This window comes from Lipotes vexillifer, unplaced genomic scaffold, assembly GCF_000442215.2.
Source record: "Lipotes vexillifer unplaced genomic scaffold, Lipotes_vexillifer_v1.1 scaffold916, whole genome shotgun sequence".
Classification (NCBI taxonomy): Eukaryota; Metazoa; Chordata; class Mammalia; order Artiodactyla; family Lipotidae; genus Lipotes; species Lipotes vexillifer.
In genome coordinates, this window is record NW_006798383.1 from 333853 (window position 1) to 352657 (window position 18805).

Here is an 18805-nt window from a genome sequence, read left to right on the forward strand (position 1 = left end):
GCTCAGAATTCAAAATTGAACCCTAGATGTCAATGCTATTACCTGAAATTTCCCTGACCACCGTGTCTTGGGGACTAGTGATTTTAAAATATGTCTGCAAATAGTTTGATATTTCTCTCTTCAAAAAGTGGAGCCTAATTGCCCTACCCTTGAATGTGGGCTGAGAGTTAGTGACTCGCTTTTAACAAATAATATGTGGCATAAGTGAAGACATGGCTTCTGAGGCTAGGTCATCAAAAGAATAAAGCTTCTGGGCTTCCCTGGTGGCGCAGTGGTTGAGAGTCCGCCTGCCGATGCGGGGGACACGGGTTTGTGTCCCGGTCTGGGAAGATCCCACATGCCACAGAGCGGCTGGGCCCGTGAGCCATGGCCGCTGAGCCTGCGCGTCCGGAGCCTGTGCTCCGCAACGGGAGAGGCCACAATAGTGAGAGGCCCCCGTACCGCAAAAAAAAGAAAAGAAAAAAAAAAAAGAATAAAGCTTCTACCTGGCACTCACACTCTCCCTCTCTCTCAGATCACTCTGGGAGAAGCCAGCTTCCACGTCATGAAGACACTCAAGGATCCCTGGAAAAGTCCCACGTGAGAAGGCACAGAGGCCTCCCACCAATAGACAGCATCAACTTGCCAGCCATCACTTAGCAGCGCATACTTTAGTGCTAGTTAAGATGTTAGATGACTAGAACCCCAGCTGACATCTTTCTTTTTTTTTTTTTTAATATTTATTTATTTGGTTGCACCAGGTCTTAGTTGAGGCATGTGAACTCTTAGTTGCGGCATGCATGTGGGATCTAGTTCCCTGACCAGGGATCAAACCCAGGGCTTCTGCATTGGGAGCATGGAGTCTTATCCACTGTGCCACCAGGGAAATCCCCCCAGCTGACATATTTTTTTTAATATTTATTTTTATTTTTAAAAATTTATTTATTTATTTTTTGGCTGCATTGGGTCTTCGTTGCTGCGTGTGGGCTTTCTCTAGTTGCGGCAAGCTGGGGCTACTCTTCGTTGTGGTGTGCGGGCTTCTCATTGCAGTGGCTTCTCTTGTTGCGGAGCACGAGCAATAGAGTGTAGGCTCAGTCGTGTGGCATACAGGCTTAGCTGCCCTGAGGCATGTGGGAATCTTCCTGGACCAGGGATCAAACCCATGTCCCCTGCATTGGTAGGCGGATTCCCAACCACTGTGCCACCAGGGAAGTCCCTCAGCTGACATCTTGATTGCAACCTCATGAGAGACCCTGAGCCAAGCTGCTCCTAAATTCCTGACCCACGAAAACTGGGAGAGATAATTTGTTATGCAACTATAGACAAAGAATACAGGGACTCTCTCATGTGCTCTTCTCTCCAGTCCCAACTGCCACCATCTTGCAGAGGTCCCTCACCTTTCTTTTATCTCATTTGTTTTTTCCTTTACCAGAGCTCCCTGAACCTAGTTTCTAGAGGGAATGCTCAAACTTCCTGTATTTTATTTGGAGAGTAACTGAAGTCTTCTTGGTCTAAACCTCTCCCATCTAGACTAAGCCCAGGGGATCCCACTCTCCCTGACCAAACATACCCATTATGGTCCAAAACCTAGATATTCTGTCTTCCTACCTGGCCAGCTGGTACCAGGTCCACTCAAACAGCTGCCAGCTTTTAAAACAAGTATTCTTGCCCTAATAGAAGTATGCATGAGCAAAGTGCTATGAGAGCAGAGAGGAAGCACCTAAGCTGACTGGGGGAGCTCAGAGAGAAGGTGACATTTAAGCTGAGTTTTGAAGGATAAGTAGGAGTTCATTTGGTAAAGAAGTGAAAGAAAGTCATTTATGCAGAAGTAATAACAAGTACAAGGGCTCAGAGGTAAGAAAAGGCATAATTCTGAGACCTGTAAATATGTCAGGGCTGTGTGTGAGAAAACCTGTTGAGGAGCTTGGTTGATGTTGGGGGCTAGATCATATCAGGCATTGTAAGCCACATATATCAGTTAGGAGACCAAAGCTAACAGAATCCCCTGATTCAACTGACTTAAAAATAAGAACAATAATGAATTTAGTATCTCAAATAAAAGTCCGTAAGTAGGGCTGCTCCCATGTTGGTTACCTTCACAGCTTAATGATGTTATCAAGGACCCAGGTTTTTTCCATATTTCTATTCTGTTATTCCCAGGCTTGTCCCCTATCCCCCACCCCAACCCTACCCCCGTGGTTGTAAGATGACTAAAGCAGCTCCAGGTACCCTTAAGATTATTTCTGGAGGTAGAAAAGGGGCCTTTTCTTTCTCATTATGTAAACTTTTTTTTTTTTTTTTTGCGGTACACGGGCCTCTCACTCTTGTGGCCTCTCCCGTTGCTGAGCACAGGCTCCGGACGCGCAGGCTCAGCGGCCATGGCTTACGGGCCCAGCCGCCCCGCGGCATGTAGGATCCTCCCAGACCGGGGCACGAACCCGTGTCCCCTGCATCGGCAGGTGGACTCTCGACCACTGCGCCACCAGGGAAGCCCCATTATGTAAACTTTTGATTGACATACTCCTTTTAAGATGGAGAAAGCCTTTCCCAGAAATGTCTTCCCTCTTCCTCCCATTCCTCCCAACAGCTGACTTCCCTTTAGTATCATTGGCTAGAATTGCATCATATGCCCAGGCTCAGTATTTGGTAAGGGAATAGGCCACCATGATTGATATAGACCAGTCACAGTTTACTCCCTAGGGCTGAGGTGGGAGCTAGCACTCTTGAAGCACATGGCGAGGCATAGCAGTGTTGTTACTAGAACAAAATTGGGATTCTGTTAACAAGATGGAAGAGAGATCGTTGGCGTTTTGGCTAGGCAGTCAGCAGAATCTGCCACACCATGCCAAGGAATTTGAACTATATCCCACTGGGATGTGAAACCACAGAAGAATTTTAAAACAGGAAATAGCATGATTATATTTCACTATGTCAGAATAGAGGGGTACTCAAGAGGGGCATGGGCCTTGGAGGTAGGGCCACCAGTTAGAAGATTTCATCAGAAGATATTAGAGAGGATTTTAGGCATTTGAATTAAGAACACCTAGTGACTAATTGGAATGGGAAAAGGAAGTAGAAGGGATAGATTCAAGAATGACTTGCATGTAAACTAGACAGCTACATGTCAAAGAATGAAATTAGAACACTACCTAACACCATACACAAAAATAAACTCCAAATGGATTAAGGACCTAAATGTACAACCAGACACTCTAAAACTCTTAGAGGAAAACATAGGAAAAACATTCTTTGACATAAACCACAGCAAGATCTTTTTTGACCCACCTCCTAGAGTAATGAAAATAAAAACAAAAGTAAACAAATGGGACCTAATTAAACTTAAAAGCTTTTGCACAGCAAAGGAAACCATAAACAAGATGAAAAGACAACCCTCAGAATGGGAGAAAATATTTGCAAATGAAACAACGGACAAAGGATTAATCTCCAAAATATACAAACACCTCATGGAGCTCAATATCAAAAAAACCAAACAATCCAGTTAAAAAATGGGTAGAAGACCTAAATAGACATTTCACCAAAGAAGACATACAGATGGCCAAGAGGCACATGAAAAGATGCTCAACATCACTAATTATTAGAATCAAAACTACAATGAGGTATCACCTCACACTGGTCAGAATGGCCATTATCAAAAAATCTAGAAACAATGTTGGAAAGGGTGTGGTGAAAAGGGAACCCTCCTGCACTGTTGGTGGGAATGTAAGTTGATACAGCCACTATGGAGAACAGTATGGAGGTTCCTTAAAAAACTAAAAATAGAACTACTATATGACCGAGCAATCCCACTACTGGGCATATACCCTGAGAAAACCATAATTCAAAAAGAGACATGTACCACAATGTTCATTGCATCACTGTTTACAATAGTCAGGACATGGAAGCAACCTAAATGTCCATCAACAGATGAATGGATAAAGAAGATGTGGCATGTATATATAATGGAATATTACTCAGCCATAAAAAGAAACAAAATTGGGGCTTCCCTGGTGGCGCAGTGGTTGAGAGTCTGCCTGCCATTGCAGGGGACACGGGTTCGTGCCCCGGTCCGGGAAGATCCCACATGCCATGGAGCAGCTGGGCCCATGAGCCATGGCCGCCGAGCCTGCGTGTCAGGGGCCTGTGCTCCGTGACGGGAGAGGCCACAACAGTGAGAGGCCCGCATACCGCAAAAAAAAAAAAAAAAACGAAATTGAGTTATTCGTAGTGAGGTGGATGGACCTAGAGTCTGTCATACAGAGTGAAGTCAGAAAGCAAAACAAATACCGTATGCTAACGCATATTTATGGAATTTGAAAAATAAGAAATGGTACTGATGAACCTAGTGGCAGGGCAGGAATAAAGATGTAGACATAGAGAATGGACTTGAGGACACAGTGGCGGGGAGGGGGGAGCTGGGGCTAAGTGAGAGTAGCATTGACATGTATACACTACCAAATGTAAAATAGTTAGCTAGTGGGAAGCCGCAGCATAGCACAGGGAGATCAGCTTGGTGCTTTGCAACGACCTAGAGGGGTGGGATAGGGAAGGTGGGAGGGAGGCTCAAGAAGGAGGGGATATGGGGATATATGTATGCATATGGCTGATTTACTTTGCTGTACAACAGAAACTAACACAGTATTGTGAAGCAATTATACTCCAATAAAGATCTATTAAAAAAATTTTACAAAAAGAATGACTTGCAGATACCTGCTTGGGTGAATCACAGGGTATTTTGTCAAAGTTGGGAATATGCATGGAGGAGGTTTGGGTGGATAAGGTGAGAATGGAGAGACAGTGAATTTGGTCTTCAACAGTGAGGTACCTACAGGACACATGAAGAGAGATCAGTAAACTTGGAGGGGAGAGCAAAGACCACATTAAATTCCATTAGAGGTTAGGGCAGGGTGGAGTGTGGAATGAAGGAGAATTGATGAGGAGAAATAAAGCGATGCAGACAACTGACACCTAGTGTGGGACTGGTTTGACTGATTTTGCTCAGGGTGGGTAGAGTCAAGGATGCCTTGAGAAAATTGCAAATGTAATTGTAGACAAGCCTTTAAAAAGCAGTTAAAGGGGCTTCCCTGGTGGTGCAGTGGTTGGGAGTGCACCTGCCGATGCAGGGAACGCGGGTTCGTGCCCCGGTACGGGAAGATCCCACATGCCGCGGAGCAGCTGGGCCCGTGAGCCATGCTGCTGAGCCTGCACGTCCGGAGCCTGTGCTCCGCAGCGTGAGAGGCCACGGCAGTGAGAGGCCCGTGTACCGCCAAAAAATTTAAAAAAAAAAAAAAGAAAAAGCAGTTAAAAGCCTGTTTTGAAATATGGATTTCTGTAATTTGTTTCAACATGTTGAATTACAGCAAATGAGATGGAGAAATAATCTCAACCCATTTTTTTTGGCCTCCTAACTGGAAACCTCAGAACTTAGCCCTGTAGGCTGTTAATCAGATAAGCACTGCAGGCTTTACCATGCCTGAGAGCATATGGAGTGATTGAAGGAATTATTGTCCAAACCAGATGGACAAAGAAGGTATAATGAGAAAGTGTTGGGATTAAAATGTAGGTTTCTTTTCTGTTTTATAATAGTAGTTACAAAATATAAATTAGATGTTTCAATGCACCTTCAAGTTCTAAGTTAATATAGTTCATAAACCATATGAAACAAGTACTATTTAAAACATAAATAGGAATTTTATTTCCACTCAAAAACACTCATTTAGTGGAACACTGGAGTTTGAAATATACATAGATTAGATTTAGAACTGCACAGTTGGCAGGCAACTTCAAGAATTAAAAAAAAAACAAAGCCAAAACATTTGTTGAGCTTTTCCTATGTCTACCTTGTTCCAGGCACTGAACTAGGCTCTAGAATAAAATCACCTGGTATTTTGTAATTTTTTGTGGTTAATCCTAACTTTATGCAACTATTATACTCGATGTGGTTTCTGGGGCCTGGATAAAATATAACACTTGAAGCAGAGTAGGGACTGAGGGACAAAAAGAAAATTGAGAATTGAAGGAGAAAAGCAACCTAGGAAACCCAACAAGGTTGGGAGGGTAATGGAGGAAAAAAGAAACAGTCATGAGAGACTGAATACACAGACTGGATAATGGCCAGACCGTATATGACAATTAAAACTCTGACCCACAGCCTCTGCAGCAATCAACCCAGAACTCTCATGACTGGTCAATGACTGTCAGCTTCCCTAATTTTTGCCCCTGCCCTTCCAACTCAGGACCAACTGGCGAAGGTCAAATATGCTCCCCCAAACAATCACATAAGATGCCTTGCTTCTAGTTAGCCTGCTTCCAGCTTCCCCATGCCATTCGGTGCATATATGAAATCTTCCCTTTTTGTTTTTCCACCTTAAACTTCCCCACTCCCTTGACAGCCTTTGATTCTCTGCCAGATGCCAAGTGATAGTGGTTGACTGCCCTGTTATAGCAGGCATAGAGTAAATAGCCTCTTTGTTCTCACTTGGGTGGTCTTCATTTATTTCCACAGTCATTCATTCACATATTTATCATATATTAGTTGTATTTTATGTGCCAGGCAGTGCCCAGCATTGCTATGCAAGCAGATAGTCCTTGCCCTCAAGGATATTCTGTCTACTGGGATAGACAGATACGTAAATATAATTGTCATTCAATGTGGTAAGTGAAACAATATATAAAGGAGGTGTAGATCAAGTAAGGCTTTTAGGGGAAGTGACCCTTAAATCGAGTGGTAAGGGTTGAGGACAAGTTGACCCGGTAAAGAGGCAGGGAAGGATACTCAAGGCAGGTGTAGGGGAGGGGTGGAGGAGGCAGAGTGAGCAAAGCCCAAGAGGGCAGAAACCACAGAGGTGCGTTGCTGGAGCACGATAAGGGAGGTGCGGAGCAGCAGCAGATGCTGCATGGGCAGGTCGTGGACGGCCATGTGTGTGCCAAGTTTGTAAGGACTTGGACTTCATCCTGTCCAAGCGGCTCCCGCCTGGACATGAGAGAAGGGGCTGGTGTAAGCAAGGTACAAAAACAACATTCAGGAAACATTACCTTTTGTGTATTACTGTTAAGGTCTGGGAGGGCAGGGACACAGCCGCTCTTAATGTTTGGCTCACAGTAGACATTAAATGAATGTTGAATGAATGGATATAAGCGCTGCGGTGTAGTCGTCATTACCCCCCAACTTGTGTTTTTTTTTTCATGGGACAACACAGTGGATCCAGGGCATCTGTTTGGGAGGCTGTAGGGAAGGCTTGTGGTGGGAGAACTGCCATTCTGCAGGGCAGGATTTGTGGACACAAAACCTCCGACTGGCTTTAGGCAAGGGAGAACACCCCGAGACCCACGCACCCGAGCCGCTCCGTCCTGAAAACGGCCGCAGAGAAAACGGCCGCAGAGGAAACAGCCAGCAGAGAACTAGCGCCACCGAGAGGGTAGCAGCCGCAAGGTACCTGGGCGCCGCTCCGTACTGCTCACCTGTGAGCCACAGCCGGCCCCTCCAGGCGGAGCCCCGCACGACGCCCTTCCGGATTGGACGCGCTCGAAATCCCGGGGCGGGCATTAAGGCCTAGCGCTCTAGGGGACTGGCCACCCTGGCGGACCGACGTGCGGCCGACGGAGCTGGTTCGCCCGCGGCCCCTGCTGGGTGGAAGGCGGGCCCCTCTCCGCGGGTCCCCTGTCAGTCATTGGCTCCCTGCGGTTTCCTTGGGGACGTGGCGCCGCCGGCAGCCCAGGCCTCCTTCCGGCTCTGGTAGAGGCCGCGGGGAGCACCTCCGGACCTAGCAGAGCGGAGCTGAGGGAGCCGGCGGGCCGCTCGACCCGTGAGTATGAGCTCGGGAGGGCTGCGGGGCCGGGAGGGGCGGACCGCGGGTTCCTCGAGGAAGTCGCTGGCCCTCTAGAATACCCCGCTCCCAGGGAGCCCGGGTAGGGTCCACTGAACCCCAGGAACAAGAGCATACGGATCTGGAGTGGGAGCCCGGAGAGTGGGTGGACGCCATGAGCTTCTCGTGGTGGGGTATGGGGTCTTGTCTCGTGGGTACTGCTGGAGGTGAGCCGGAACCCCAACCAGCTCTTTCCAGGCTGCAGACTTCGGAGATGACTGGGACGAGGAGACCACCTTCTCAAGGCAAAAGGAAAAGGAGGTGACAGGCCTTGAGACCACTGAAGGGAACCCATGGCTAGGTAAGGTTGCAGACTTTATCCTCAGCTGGGAGCTCGGTGGGGGGTGGCTGGGAGATTGTTACGAGTGAGGTTTGCTCTAGGGCTGCATGTGGACTTCGCAGCCTGGTCAGATGGATGCAAAGATCAAAGCTGCATTCTTTTGAAGGCAGATTCAACAATACCTTACAGCCCGGAGCCCCCCGGGGTGATAGAGTGAGTGCTTGCTCAGCTCTGGTAAGTGCTAGATTGTAATGTTCTTTCAAATTTCCACTTGAGTGAGGCTAGGTGCCCCTTGAGGAGGTTAAAAAAACCCAAAAAACAAAAACAAAACAAAAAAAATTTTTTTAATGAACTTTGAAAACAGACCGAGGTCCTTCTGAATTACTATGGAAAGTGAACTTCACAGTTGAGTATGCTTATCCATACATTATAACACTCTGAAGCTTTCAGAAAAGATTAATGTGGATCTGTGGAGCAACATGTACCAAATGAGACAGTTGTCAAATAGAGTAAGTGGAGAAAGATGCAGAACAGTAGGTATGGTGTAAAACCAAAGGAATGGAGATACACACACAGACACACACACACAGATATATTACCTATATGGTATGTATTTATGCTTGTGTATACAAGAGTATCCCTGGGTAACAGTGGTTGCCTCTGAGAGGGAAATGATGGGGTTAAGGCACAAGACTCACTTTCCACTATATATCCTTTAAACTGTTTGATTTTTTTTTATTGTGTGCGTATGTTACCTATTAAAATATTTTTAAAAATCAGTTGAATAAATTTTCTGACTATCCAGTTTTTTTGACAGCATTCTTGATGGGAATGTTACAAGTGCTCTGATTCTTCAGCGTTATGAGATTGCACAGGGAGACTGGTGATCTTTTCATTAACATGAAGTTGGTTCTTTGAACTGCATCCCAAAGTGCACTCTGAAAAAAGAGCAGAGAAGCCTTTTTTTATTTATATAGTAGAAGCTCCATGAACTATATATGTCCTTTTCTAAAATTCGAGACTAAATGAACATTTAGACTTCTGGGGGCATAATTTTTTGCCTTTATCAGGAAGCGCTTTAATTCAGCTTAAAAACCACTTTTTACCACTGGATTATAGAGACTTTTCTTACTAATGTTTGTCTCATTTCAGGATCAGTTTTTCCTACCTCTGCCCAGCCTCCTGGTACTTCACTGTGCCCACAGTGAGCCCATTTCCCCGGCAGCGGGTGGCATTCCTAGGACTCTTCTTCATATCCTGTCTCCTTTTACTTATGTTAATCATGGACTTTCGACATTGGGGTGCTTCATTACCACGAGACAGGCAATATGAAAGGTGAGTCAGCTTTACGTCGCTTCGATTGGCTTTGGTGTTGAAGTCATAAATATTTTGATAAGCTGTTTAACACACTACCACCTTTGACTCTTTTGGGGAATACCGCACTTTTATTAGTAAAACTGCATGCCACTTATTACATAAAGAAGATCTTAAGCCCCATTTCGGCAATGTTCAATTTTGATTCAGGAATGCTGTTGCTGCATTTTAACCATGAAAGACATCTTTCTGTTTTTTTGTCTTGGTGGGCTGGCTTACTGGGTGCATAAATGTTTAGGATTGTTATGTACTCTTGATGAATTGACCCTTTTATCATTATTAAATGACTCTGTTTATCTTTGATTATATTCTTTGCTCTGAAATCTACTAGTCTGGTATTAATATATCAGTAGCAACTTCAGCTTTCTTGGGTTAGTGTTAGCATGATAGATGTTTTTCCATTCTTTTAGTTTTAGCCTGTTTGTGTCTTTACGTTTAAAGTGAGCTTCTTGTAGGCAGAGTTTAGTTGAGTCTTTCTTTCTACCCAATCTGACAGTGTCTGCCTTTTATTTGGGCCCTTCAGGCTATTTACATTTATCAATTGTTTAGATTTTAATTTGTCTTGCTATTTGTTTTCTGCTTGTCACATCTGTTCTTTGTCTTTCCTCTTTTTTCCCCTTCTTTTGAATTGAGTACATTTTTTATGATTCCATTTTATCCCCTTTCTTGGCTTATTAGATATAACTCTGTTTTTATTTTTTCAGTGGTTGCTTTAGGGTTTAGAGTATACATCTTTAACTTATTACTTCAAGTAATATTATACCTCTTCACACACAGTGTAAGAACCTAACAACAGTGTACTTTCATTCCTCTCTTTCCCCTTGGCCTTGGTGCTATTGTTGTCATACCTTTTACTTCTACATATGTTATAAGCTCCACCATGTGTTATTATTTTTGCTTTAAACATTCAATTATTTTTTAAAGAGGTTTTTAAAAATAAGAAAAAAAGGCTTGTATATTTACCATTTCTGGGCCTCTTCATTCCTTTGTGTAGATTTCATATTTCCGTCTGGTATCATTTTCCTTTTGCCTAAAGGTCTTCCTTTAACATTTCTAGTAGTGTGAGTCTGTGGTTGGTGAATTCTTTAAACTTTTATATGACTGGAAAAGTCTTTATTTTGTTTTCCCTTTAAAAGAAATGTTCACTGAGTATGGAACTCTAGGTTGATTGTTTTCTTCTTTCATTACTTTACAGATGATGCTTCACTGTCTTCTGGGTTGTCTTAGAAGTCTGCTGTCATTTTTATCTTTGTTCTCTCTGTACGTAATATGTCTTCCTCTGGCTGCTTTTAAGGTTTTCTCTTTATCACTGGTTTTAAACAATTCGATTATGATGTGCCTTGGTGTAGTTTTCTTCATGATTCTTTTTTCTTTTTTTTAAGATTTTTTAAAAAATAATTTTTATTTTTAAAAATTTATTTTATTTTATTTTTAGTTGTGTTGGGTCTTTGTTGCTGTGCACGGGCTCTTCTCTGGTTGTGGCGAGTGGGGGCTACTCTTCATTGGGGTGCACAGGCTTCTCATTGTAGTGGCTTGTCTTGTGGAGCATGGGCTCTAGGCACGTGGGCTTCAGTAGTTGTGGCATGTGGGCTCAGTAGTTGTGGCTCGCGGGCTCCAGAGTGCAGGCTCAGTAGTTGTGACGCACAGGCTTAGTTGCTCCATGGCATGTGGGGTCTTCCTGGACCAGGGCTCAAACCCGTGTCCCCTACACTGGCAGGCAGATTCTTAACCACCGTGCCACTAGGGAAGCCCTAAAGATTTTTTTGATGTGGACCATTTTTAAAGTCTTTATTGAATTTGTTACAATATCGTTTCTGTTTTATATTTTGGGTTTTTGGCCCTGAGGCATGTGAGATCTTAGCTCCCAGACCAGGGATCGAACCCGCACCCCCTGCCTTGGAAGGCAAAGTCTTAACCACTGGACCACCAGGGAATTCCCTCTTCATGATTCTTATGTATGTGATTTGTTGATTCTTGGATCTATGGATTGTAATTTTTAATCAAATTTGGAAAAATTTTAACCATTATTTCTTCAAATATTTTCCTGTCCTCTCCCACTTTTCCTCTGGTGTCTCCAGTGACTGAGCCGTGTGACATTTTCTTACAGCCCACTGATGCTCTATTCATTTCTTTTTTTTTTCAGTCTTTTTTCTCTCTGTTTTTTCTGGATATTTTATTAATATATTGCCATGCCTTCCGGTTCATTAGTATTTTCTTCTGTAGAGTCTAATCTCCTGTTAGTTCAGTGAGAACTGAATACCTTTTTTTCACAGAAAATATATTTGAATTATTTGATATAGTTTTAATGCCTTACCAGTTGCGTAGAAGTTGCTATTTTTTAAAGGTTAGTTTCTGATTAGGCTACAGAATGAAATGATGACATGTGTTCATCATCTTCAACATGATTTTCTCTTTATTGCTTCCCAGAAAGTATCAGTTAGGAGGCTTTGGGCTGCAAGTAACAGTCAGACCAACTTAAATAATAACAAAGTTTATTGGCTCACATAACAAGAAGTCCAGGGATAGAGGGACCACAAGTTCAACATTGGCTGTCAGGATGGAAGTCTCTGTCTCAGTTGCCCATTTTGTCAGCTTACTGAATGGTTGCATAATAGCAGCCAGGGCTACCTGCATCCTCACTCATGTCCTGCAGGAGAGAAATGGGTCTTGCATGCTTTCTTATAAGAGTGAAGACCCTTCCTGGAAACCTCTAGCAACCCTTTCCTTGAATCATTTTTGGTCAGAATTGGGGCACATACCTCCTCCCCTTAATATTTCTGGGTTGTTCTGTCCCAAGAATTTCTCATTTCCTATTCACTTTGGTCATTCATTCATTCAACAAACATTTATTGAGCAGCCACTATGTGCTGGGTGATAGGAGCTAGGGCATGGAGACTTGGTACTTTTTCTCAGGAAGTTTATATTTTCAAACTTTTCTCATCTAGCAGCACTATTCCTTTGTATTTTTCTTTCTTCCTTTTCAAAGAGGGAACACTTACTTAGGTAGATGACTAGAGTTGTCAACAGTTTGTCTTAAGAAGTCTGTAGTTTTGGAAAACTGAGCCCATAATTTGAGTTTTTTAAATGCTTATTGAGATTTTTCTTGACATACCTGAGCACAGTTTCTCACTGGAATATAGCATGGTCTAATTATGGAATTCTATGTAGGATAATATGGCTAGAGTAAAGACTACTAGGCAGTGAGTGGTGATCTATATAGCTGGAGAGGTAGATCAGGCTGGGCCTATTAAGCCATTTTAGGGGGTTTAGACTTTATCTTAAGGGCAGAGGGAAGACTTTGAAAGGCTTTGAAGAGTGATATGATCAGAAATGCTTTTTACAGAAAGGTCACTTTGATGGCATGGTGGAGAATGAATTGGAATCCTCCAGTAGAGAGATGATGGTGGCTTAGACTTGGGTGGCAGCAATGATGATGAAGAGAAGTAAATGCATCTGAGGGATATGTGGGAGGTAGAGTGATCTGATAGTTCTTATCTACCATTAAACTCAGGTGGCCAGATTCAATAAATACTTATGCTGAATTAATTGAAACAAGTTAGCCACAAAGCTAAGGAACACACAGACTGTGCCTCTGTAATGATCTTAACAAAATCTTCACACCCTGTAATGCTCTGGCTGAGCAGCCAGCAGCCATATAGCCTAGAGCTTCTTGTTCTTTAATGAAACGTTATGTGCATATGGCCACAAATTACCATGTGTCCTTAAACTTTACTCATGGCTGCCTACATGAGTCATTTAGGAAGCAAACATCTGTTGAGAGCTTGCTGTGTGTGTGACTCTGTGCTAGGAGCTAGGGTACAAAGATGAATAAAACGTGGCCCCTGAACTCATGGAGTTAATAATCTAGTTAGAGAGGCAGATGTGAAGGAATAATTGTTTCCTGATGAGGTAATAGTTTAAGTATAACTATGTAGAATCAGGAATAAAGAATCAGGAACTGTACATAGTCAAGAATGAGGAATAAAGTTAAGAATCAGAACTTAATAAGAAGAGGCTCATGAGTAACCAAATTTGATATCACTGAGTTCATGTACTAAGAGCTTATGTACTATACTGATAAGAAAGGCTCTCACATAGAGGCTGTTTACTTTTGTTTTACATACTGTTTTTTTGTTTGTTTTTTTCAACTTTTTATTTTATATTGGAATGTAGTTTGTTAACAATGTTGTGTTAGTTTCAGGTATACAGCAAAGCGATTCAGTTATACATATACATATATCTATTCTTTTTCAAATTCTTGCCCCATTTAGGTTGTTACATAATACTGAGCAGAGTTTCTTGTGCTATGTAGTAGGTCCTTGTTGGTTATCCATTTTATTTTATTTATTTATTTATTTAATTTATTTATTTTTGGCTGCGTTGGGTCTTTGTTGCTGCACGTGGACTTTCTCTAGTTGCGGGGAGTGGGGGCTACTCTTCGTTGTGGTGCGCAGGCTTCTCATTGCGGTGGCTTCTCTTGTTGTAGAGCACGGGCTCTAGGGTGCTCAGGCTTCAGTAGTTGTGGCACACGGGCTCAGTAGTTGTGGCTCACGGGCTCTAGAGCGCAGGCTCAGTAGTTGTAGCACATGGGCTTAGTTGCTCCGCGGCATGTGGGATCCTCCTGGACCAGGGCTCGAACCCATGTCCCCCGCATTGGCAGGCGGATTCTTAACCACTATGCCACCAGGGAAGTCCCTATCCATTTTAAATATAGTACTGTGTACTTGTGCATACTGTTGTAATTAGCTTGGTTCTCTCTTGTCTCAGGACACAGCAAATAATAGCAAGTTAGAATGATGGTAGTGGGAAGGGTGTGATGGTCATTAGATGCAGGCACACTGATGACAGTAATTAATAATGTACTGACATCTTGACAGTGAGGCAGGAGAGAGGAAATTTATTAAAAGTAGACTCAGGGGCTTCCCTGGTGGCGTACATTTCTGGGTATGTATTGCTATCATCAGTCATGCACAGCTACTTTGGCTATAATGTCATTATATTTGGTTTTGAGCCTTGAACAGAGTTGGGATATGATGACATTCATCAAAGAGGTGGTAGCTCCATGCTGATGGGGGACCACTTAAATGGACTTTTGGCATATTACTGAGTTCTTTTTGAACTCTAGAAGTGGTAATTAGTGTTGATTTTGTAAGCTAGGTAATGGTTTGGTTAGTTATAGCTCTAATGCTGTTAATGTCTTGAGGATAATGGTAACAAAAAGCAATGTCTTCCAGTTCTACCTTGGGTGATGTATATGTGGGTATCTTTCCTTTCATTGACTCAGCAGTGACCAGAGGGAAATCATGTTTCTCAAATAGAGAGGATATATGTGTGTGAGGCGGGGGTAAGTGCATGTGATGGTGAAGCAGATCTCTCCTGGGACAGTGGATGTGAGGGATCCAAAGCTTTTGGAACTTTTTCTATTGGGCTTTAGGTCTTCTTTAGGGGTTGACTTAGTGCAGTATCAGCAAAGCAGAAGGATCAGCAATGCCAGTAATTAACCATGATGGCTAAGGCTGGGGCTGCAAATCAGAAATGAAAATATCCGAGAAAGGACCAGTGATCCATCCGCGTTAGGAGCCTAGACCTTCAGGTGGTTGAAAAGTGTAAGAAGCCTGATTAGGTCATAAGAGGTCAGAATTACAGAACTTTCTGCAGCCTGAAGCAACTGAGCAAGGATTCAAGTGGGAAATGTAACTTAAATGTCATCTGGTCTTGTCTTTCTCCCTTGTATTGTAGTGTCAGCTGACGTTTTTCTGCCAATGCACACATGGTGACTTCTAAGGGAAGAGAAAGCAAAGTTGAGTTGTACCCAAATGAGAGCTGTAAAGTTGCTTATCTTGACAGGAACCAAAGAGGATGACAGGATGCTTTGGAAAGCCATTGAAATTTTCTAAGGAGACCAACTGATTTTGAATATAGCTATACAAAGACATAGATGAATTATTAACAAACTAGCAGCTTCATATTGTGAGCTCTAGGCCCAAGCCAATCAGTATTGATTGATACGTATCAGAGAAATGTGAGGAACATTGTGCCTGTATTGAGGTATGCAAATAAGGTAATTACTCTTGAGAAGCTGAGAGTCTAAATGGAGAGGTGGAGCAAACAAATGTGAAAGAAGTCTTCGGGCTCATACTGAAATGTAAGCAAACTGCTTAAAGAGAATAATGACACTCCACATGTTAGAACAGAAGGAGGAGGCCTTTTTTAGATCATTACAAGAATCAGCTTGTTGAGGGGAGGCTTCTTGAGAACTGGGAAGCCATATCAAAGAAGGGAAAGGGGGAGGAATAGGTAGAGAAGCAAACGGATGTTAGAAAAAAGGTCGCGTTAGAGTAGTAGTTCTCAAAGTGCTTACTGACGCTTGGGAGTCTCTGAGACCATTTCAGGGAGTCTGTGAGGCCAAAACTATTTTGATGATAATACTAAGATGTTGTTTGCCCTTTTAAAAAATTGTGTTTAAAAACGCATAACACAATTTACCCATCTTAACCATTTTTAAGTGTATAGTTCAGTACTGTTAAGTATATTCACATACTATGCAGCCAATCTCTAGAACTTTTTCATCTTGCAAATCTGAAACTCTATACCCACTAGACAACAACCCCTAATTTTTCCCTATCCCCAGCCCCTGGTAACCACTATTCCATTTTCTGTTTCTTTGAATTTGCTTACTTTACATACTTCATATAAGTGGAATTATCTAGTATTTGTCTTTTGTGACTGGCTTATTTCACTTAGCATAATGTCCTCAAGGTTCACCCATGTTGTAGTGTATGGCAGGATTTCCTTCTTTTTTTTTAAGGCTGAATCATATTCCATTGTATGTATATACCACATTTTGTTTATCCATTCATCTGTCATGGACATCTGAGTTGCTTCTACCTTTTGGCTATGGTGATACTATTTGCCTTTTTCACTGAGTTGACATTTACACTGATGATGCAAAAGCGATGGTGGGTAAAACTGCTGGTGCCTTAGCACAAATCAAGATAGAGCACCAAATTATACTAGTAGTTATGGTAGTCTTCATTGTCACACAGTTGCAGTGGGAAGAAAAGTCTAATTCCACTTAAGAATGTCTTTTTAATATTCTGTGTGACAAAATGGGAAATAGGAATTAAGCACTTCTGTTGCATACTCAGGTTGTCTCAAGGAAAAGCACTTAGGCAGTTGTTTGAGTTATGAGCTGAACACAGTCATGGAATACTATTTTTCACTTGAAAGAATAACTGTCAGAAAAACTGTAGATTTCAGATGTGGGTGTTTCATAGACATTTTCTTGAAAATGAATGAAGTAAAAGCCTGTCACTTTAAGGAAAATAACTGTCAATATTTATTGCCAGTGATAAAATTTGAGCTTTTAAGTGAAAATTAGAAGTTTGGGAAGTTTGTATCTGCCACTTTGAGTTTGATAGCTTCCCAATACTTAAAAGACTTTTTTGATAAAATTGGTAGTGATATTCATGAATGTGTGTGGTTTTTTGGTAGAATGAAATGTGTCAACATTAAGAAGATTTGCATAGCTCAGTGAACCAGTATTTTCCAGTATATGATGTGACAACATTACGCATGGGTAAAAGCAATTTAAAGTGAAAGATAGACCAGTGCATTTTAATATAACAGTATGAAAAGTTCTTAGAGTTTAGATTCCACATTGCAACCAACCTTTAAGAAACTCCACTTGTCAAGTTTCAGTGTAGTACCAAGGATCTAAAAAGTACTCTTCCCTTTTCCAACAACATACCTGGGTGAAGCTTGATTTTCTTCATATACTTCAATCAAAACAACTTATCGTAACAGATTGAATACAGAAGCAAATATGAGAATCTAGTTATCTTCTGTTAATCCAGACACTAAAGAGATTTGCAGAACTCTAAAACAATGCCACTCTCCTAACTTTTTTGTTTTAGAAAATAGTTGTTTTTCATAAAATATGTTAATATGTAATGAGTTTGCTATTGTGTCTAAATAAATAAATAAGTATTTTTAAATGTTCTGTTTTATTTTCTAACATGGTAAATATAGATAGATGTACCACAAAAGCTCTTTGGGGTCCAGTAATTTTTTTAAGGCTATAGAGGGGTCCTGAGCCCCAAAATTTTGAGAACCAATGTACTGGAAAAAGTTATTCATTAAGCAGGAGGGGACAAGATCCAGAATCTTGTCAAAGAGAAGTAGAAGGGGTGGTTTTCAGAGAAGGAAAGCAGATAAAGATCTGTGAAGTAGGCAGATTGCTGATGAGAAATGAAGAGTCACTTTGGGCTGGAGATGGATTATCTTGCCTTTTTCTTTTCTATCTGTGGCACACAGATGTCTGCCCAGCTTTCCTGTGGTAGAAGTGAGCTGTTATGAGTTGATTGGTGGATTGTGAGCCCATTTCAGCCCAATCATTTGAGTAGAATGGGAAAGTCTGTGGTGGAATGGAATCTTTAGGACTGTAAACTTTCTAGTGTGTAACAGACTTTTACCATCTGCTTCACTTCCCACAACTCACCCTCGTATCAGATCCAGAAAAAAGTTCTCCCTGACCCTATCCTATGCAATAATTTACAGCATTGCATTGAAGCTCAGATATATGTTCTCCTCTTTTTAAAATAATGCATTTTGTGTTATAGAATAGGAAAGGTACTCAACTCTACTTTTTTGATTTCAGAACTGTTTCTACATGGTCTTCTTTTCATCAAGTTTGCTTTTCTGTACAAAGTAAGGAACTCTGTAGTCTGTGTAGCAATGTGAAATCACCAGTAAACACAGGCTAGATTGTTCTGAGAGGTATGACACATGGCTTACTTTTCTGGATTTACTGTGAAGGGAATGTTACCTGCAATTCAAGTCCCCTCACTTACGTGGGCCCCTTTTTGTATTTGTAATGTTGAATATTTTGTGTAAAAGAACCTTCCTCCCCCATTATATTAGTTTCAGTCTTCACAAAGGGTTCTGTGTAAGGGTCTTGGGGATCTGGGCGTTACCTCTAAAGACAATGTTGGATGATAGGGCAGAAGGGAGTTTAGGTGTATTACTTGAAAAAATTCACAACATTACTTTCAGAATATTCATTCAATTATTAGCTCAACCTATGGTAATATTTATTCAAATTTAAAAGAATCTAGAAGGCAAAATTTTAGTCTGCCTACCATGCATTATATATTAGCATCAAGAAAGAGCTCTCCGGGCTTCCCTGGTGGCGCAGTGGTTGGGAGTCCGCCTGCCGATGCAGGGGACACGGGTTCGTGCCCCGGTCTGGGAAGATCCCACATGCCGCGGAGCGGCTGGGCCCATGAGCCATGGCCGCTGAGCCTGCGCG

At 42.2% G+C, this 18805-nt stretch overlaps 1 protein-coding gene across 1 annotated transcript in view; it reads left to right on the forward strand.

Moving 5' to 3' along the window:
- The first annotated feature begins 7641 nt into the window (after positions 1-7641).
- The window catches only part of ENTPD7 (ectonucleoside triphosphate diphosphohydrolase 7), a 35809-nt gene continuing 24645 nt past the window's right edge, over positions 7642-18805 (forward strand). Inside the window, exons 1-3 of the mRNA XM_007470325.1 lie at positions 7642-7781; positions 8040-8142; positions 9274-9456. Of these exons, the coding sequence (XP_007470387.1) occupies positions 8135-8142; positions 9274-9456 (191 nt within the window). The 5' untranslated portion in view covers positions 7642-7781; positions 8040-8134. The remainder of the gene's footprint in view (positions 7782-8039; positions 8143-9273; positions 9457-18805) is intronic.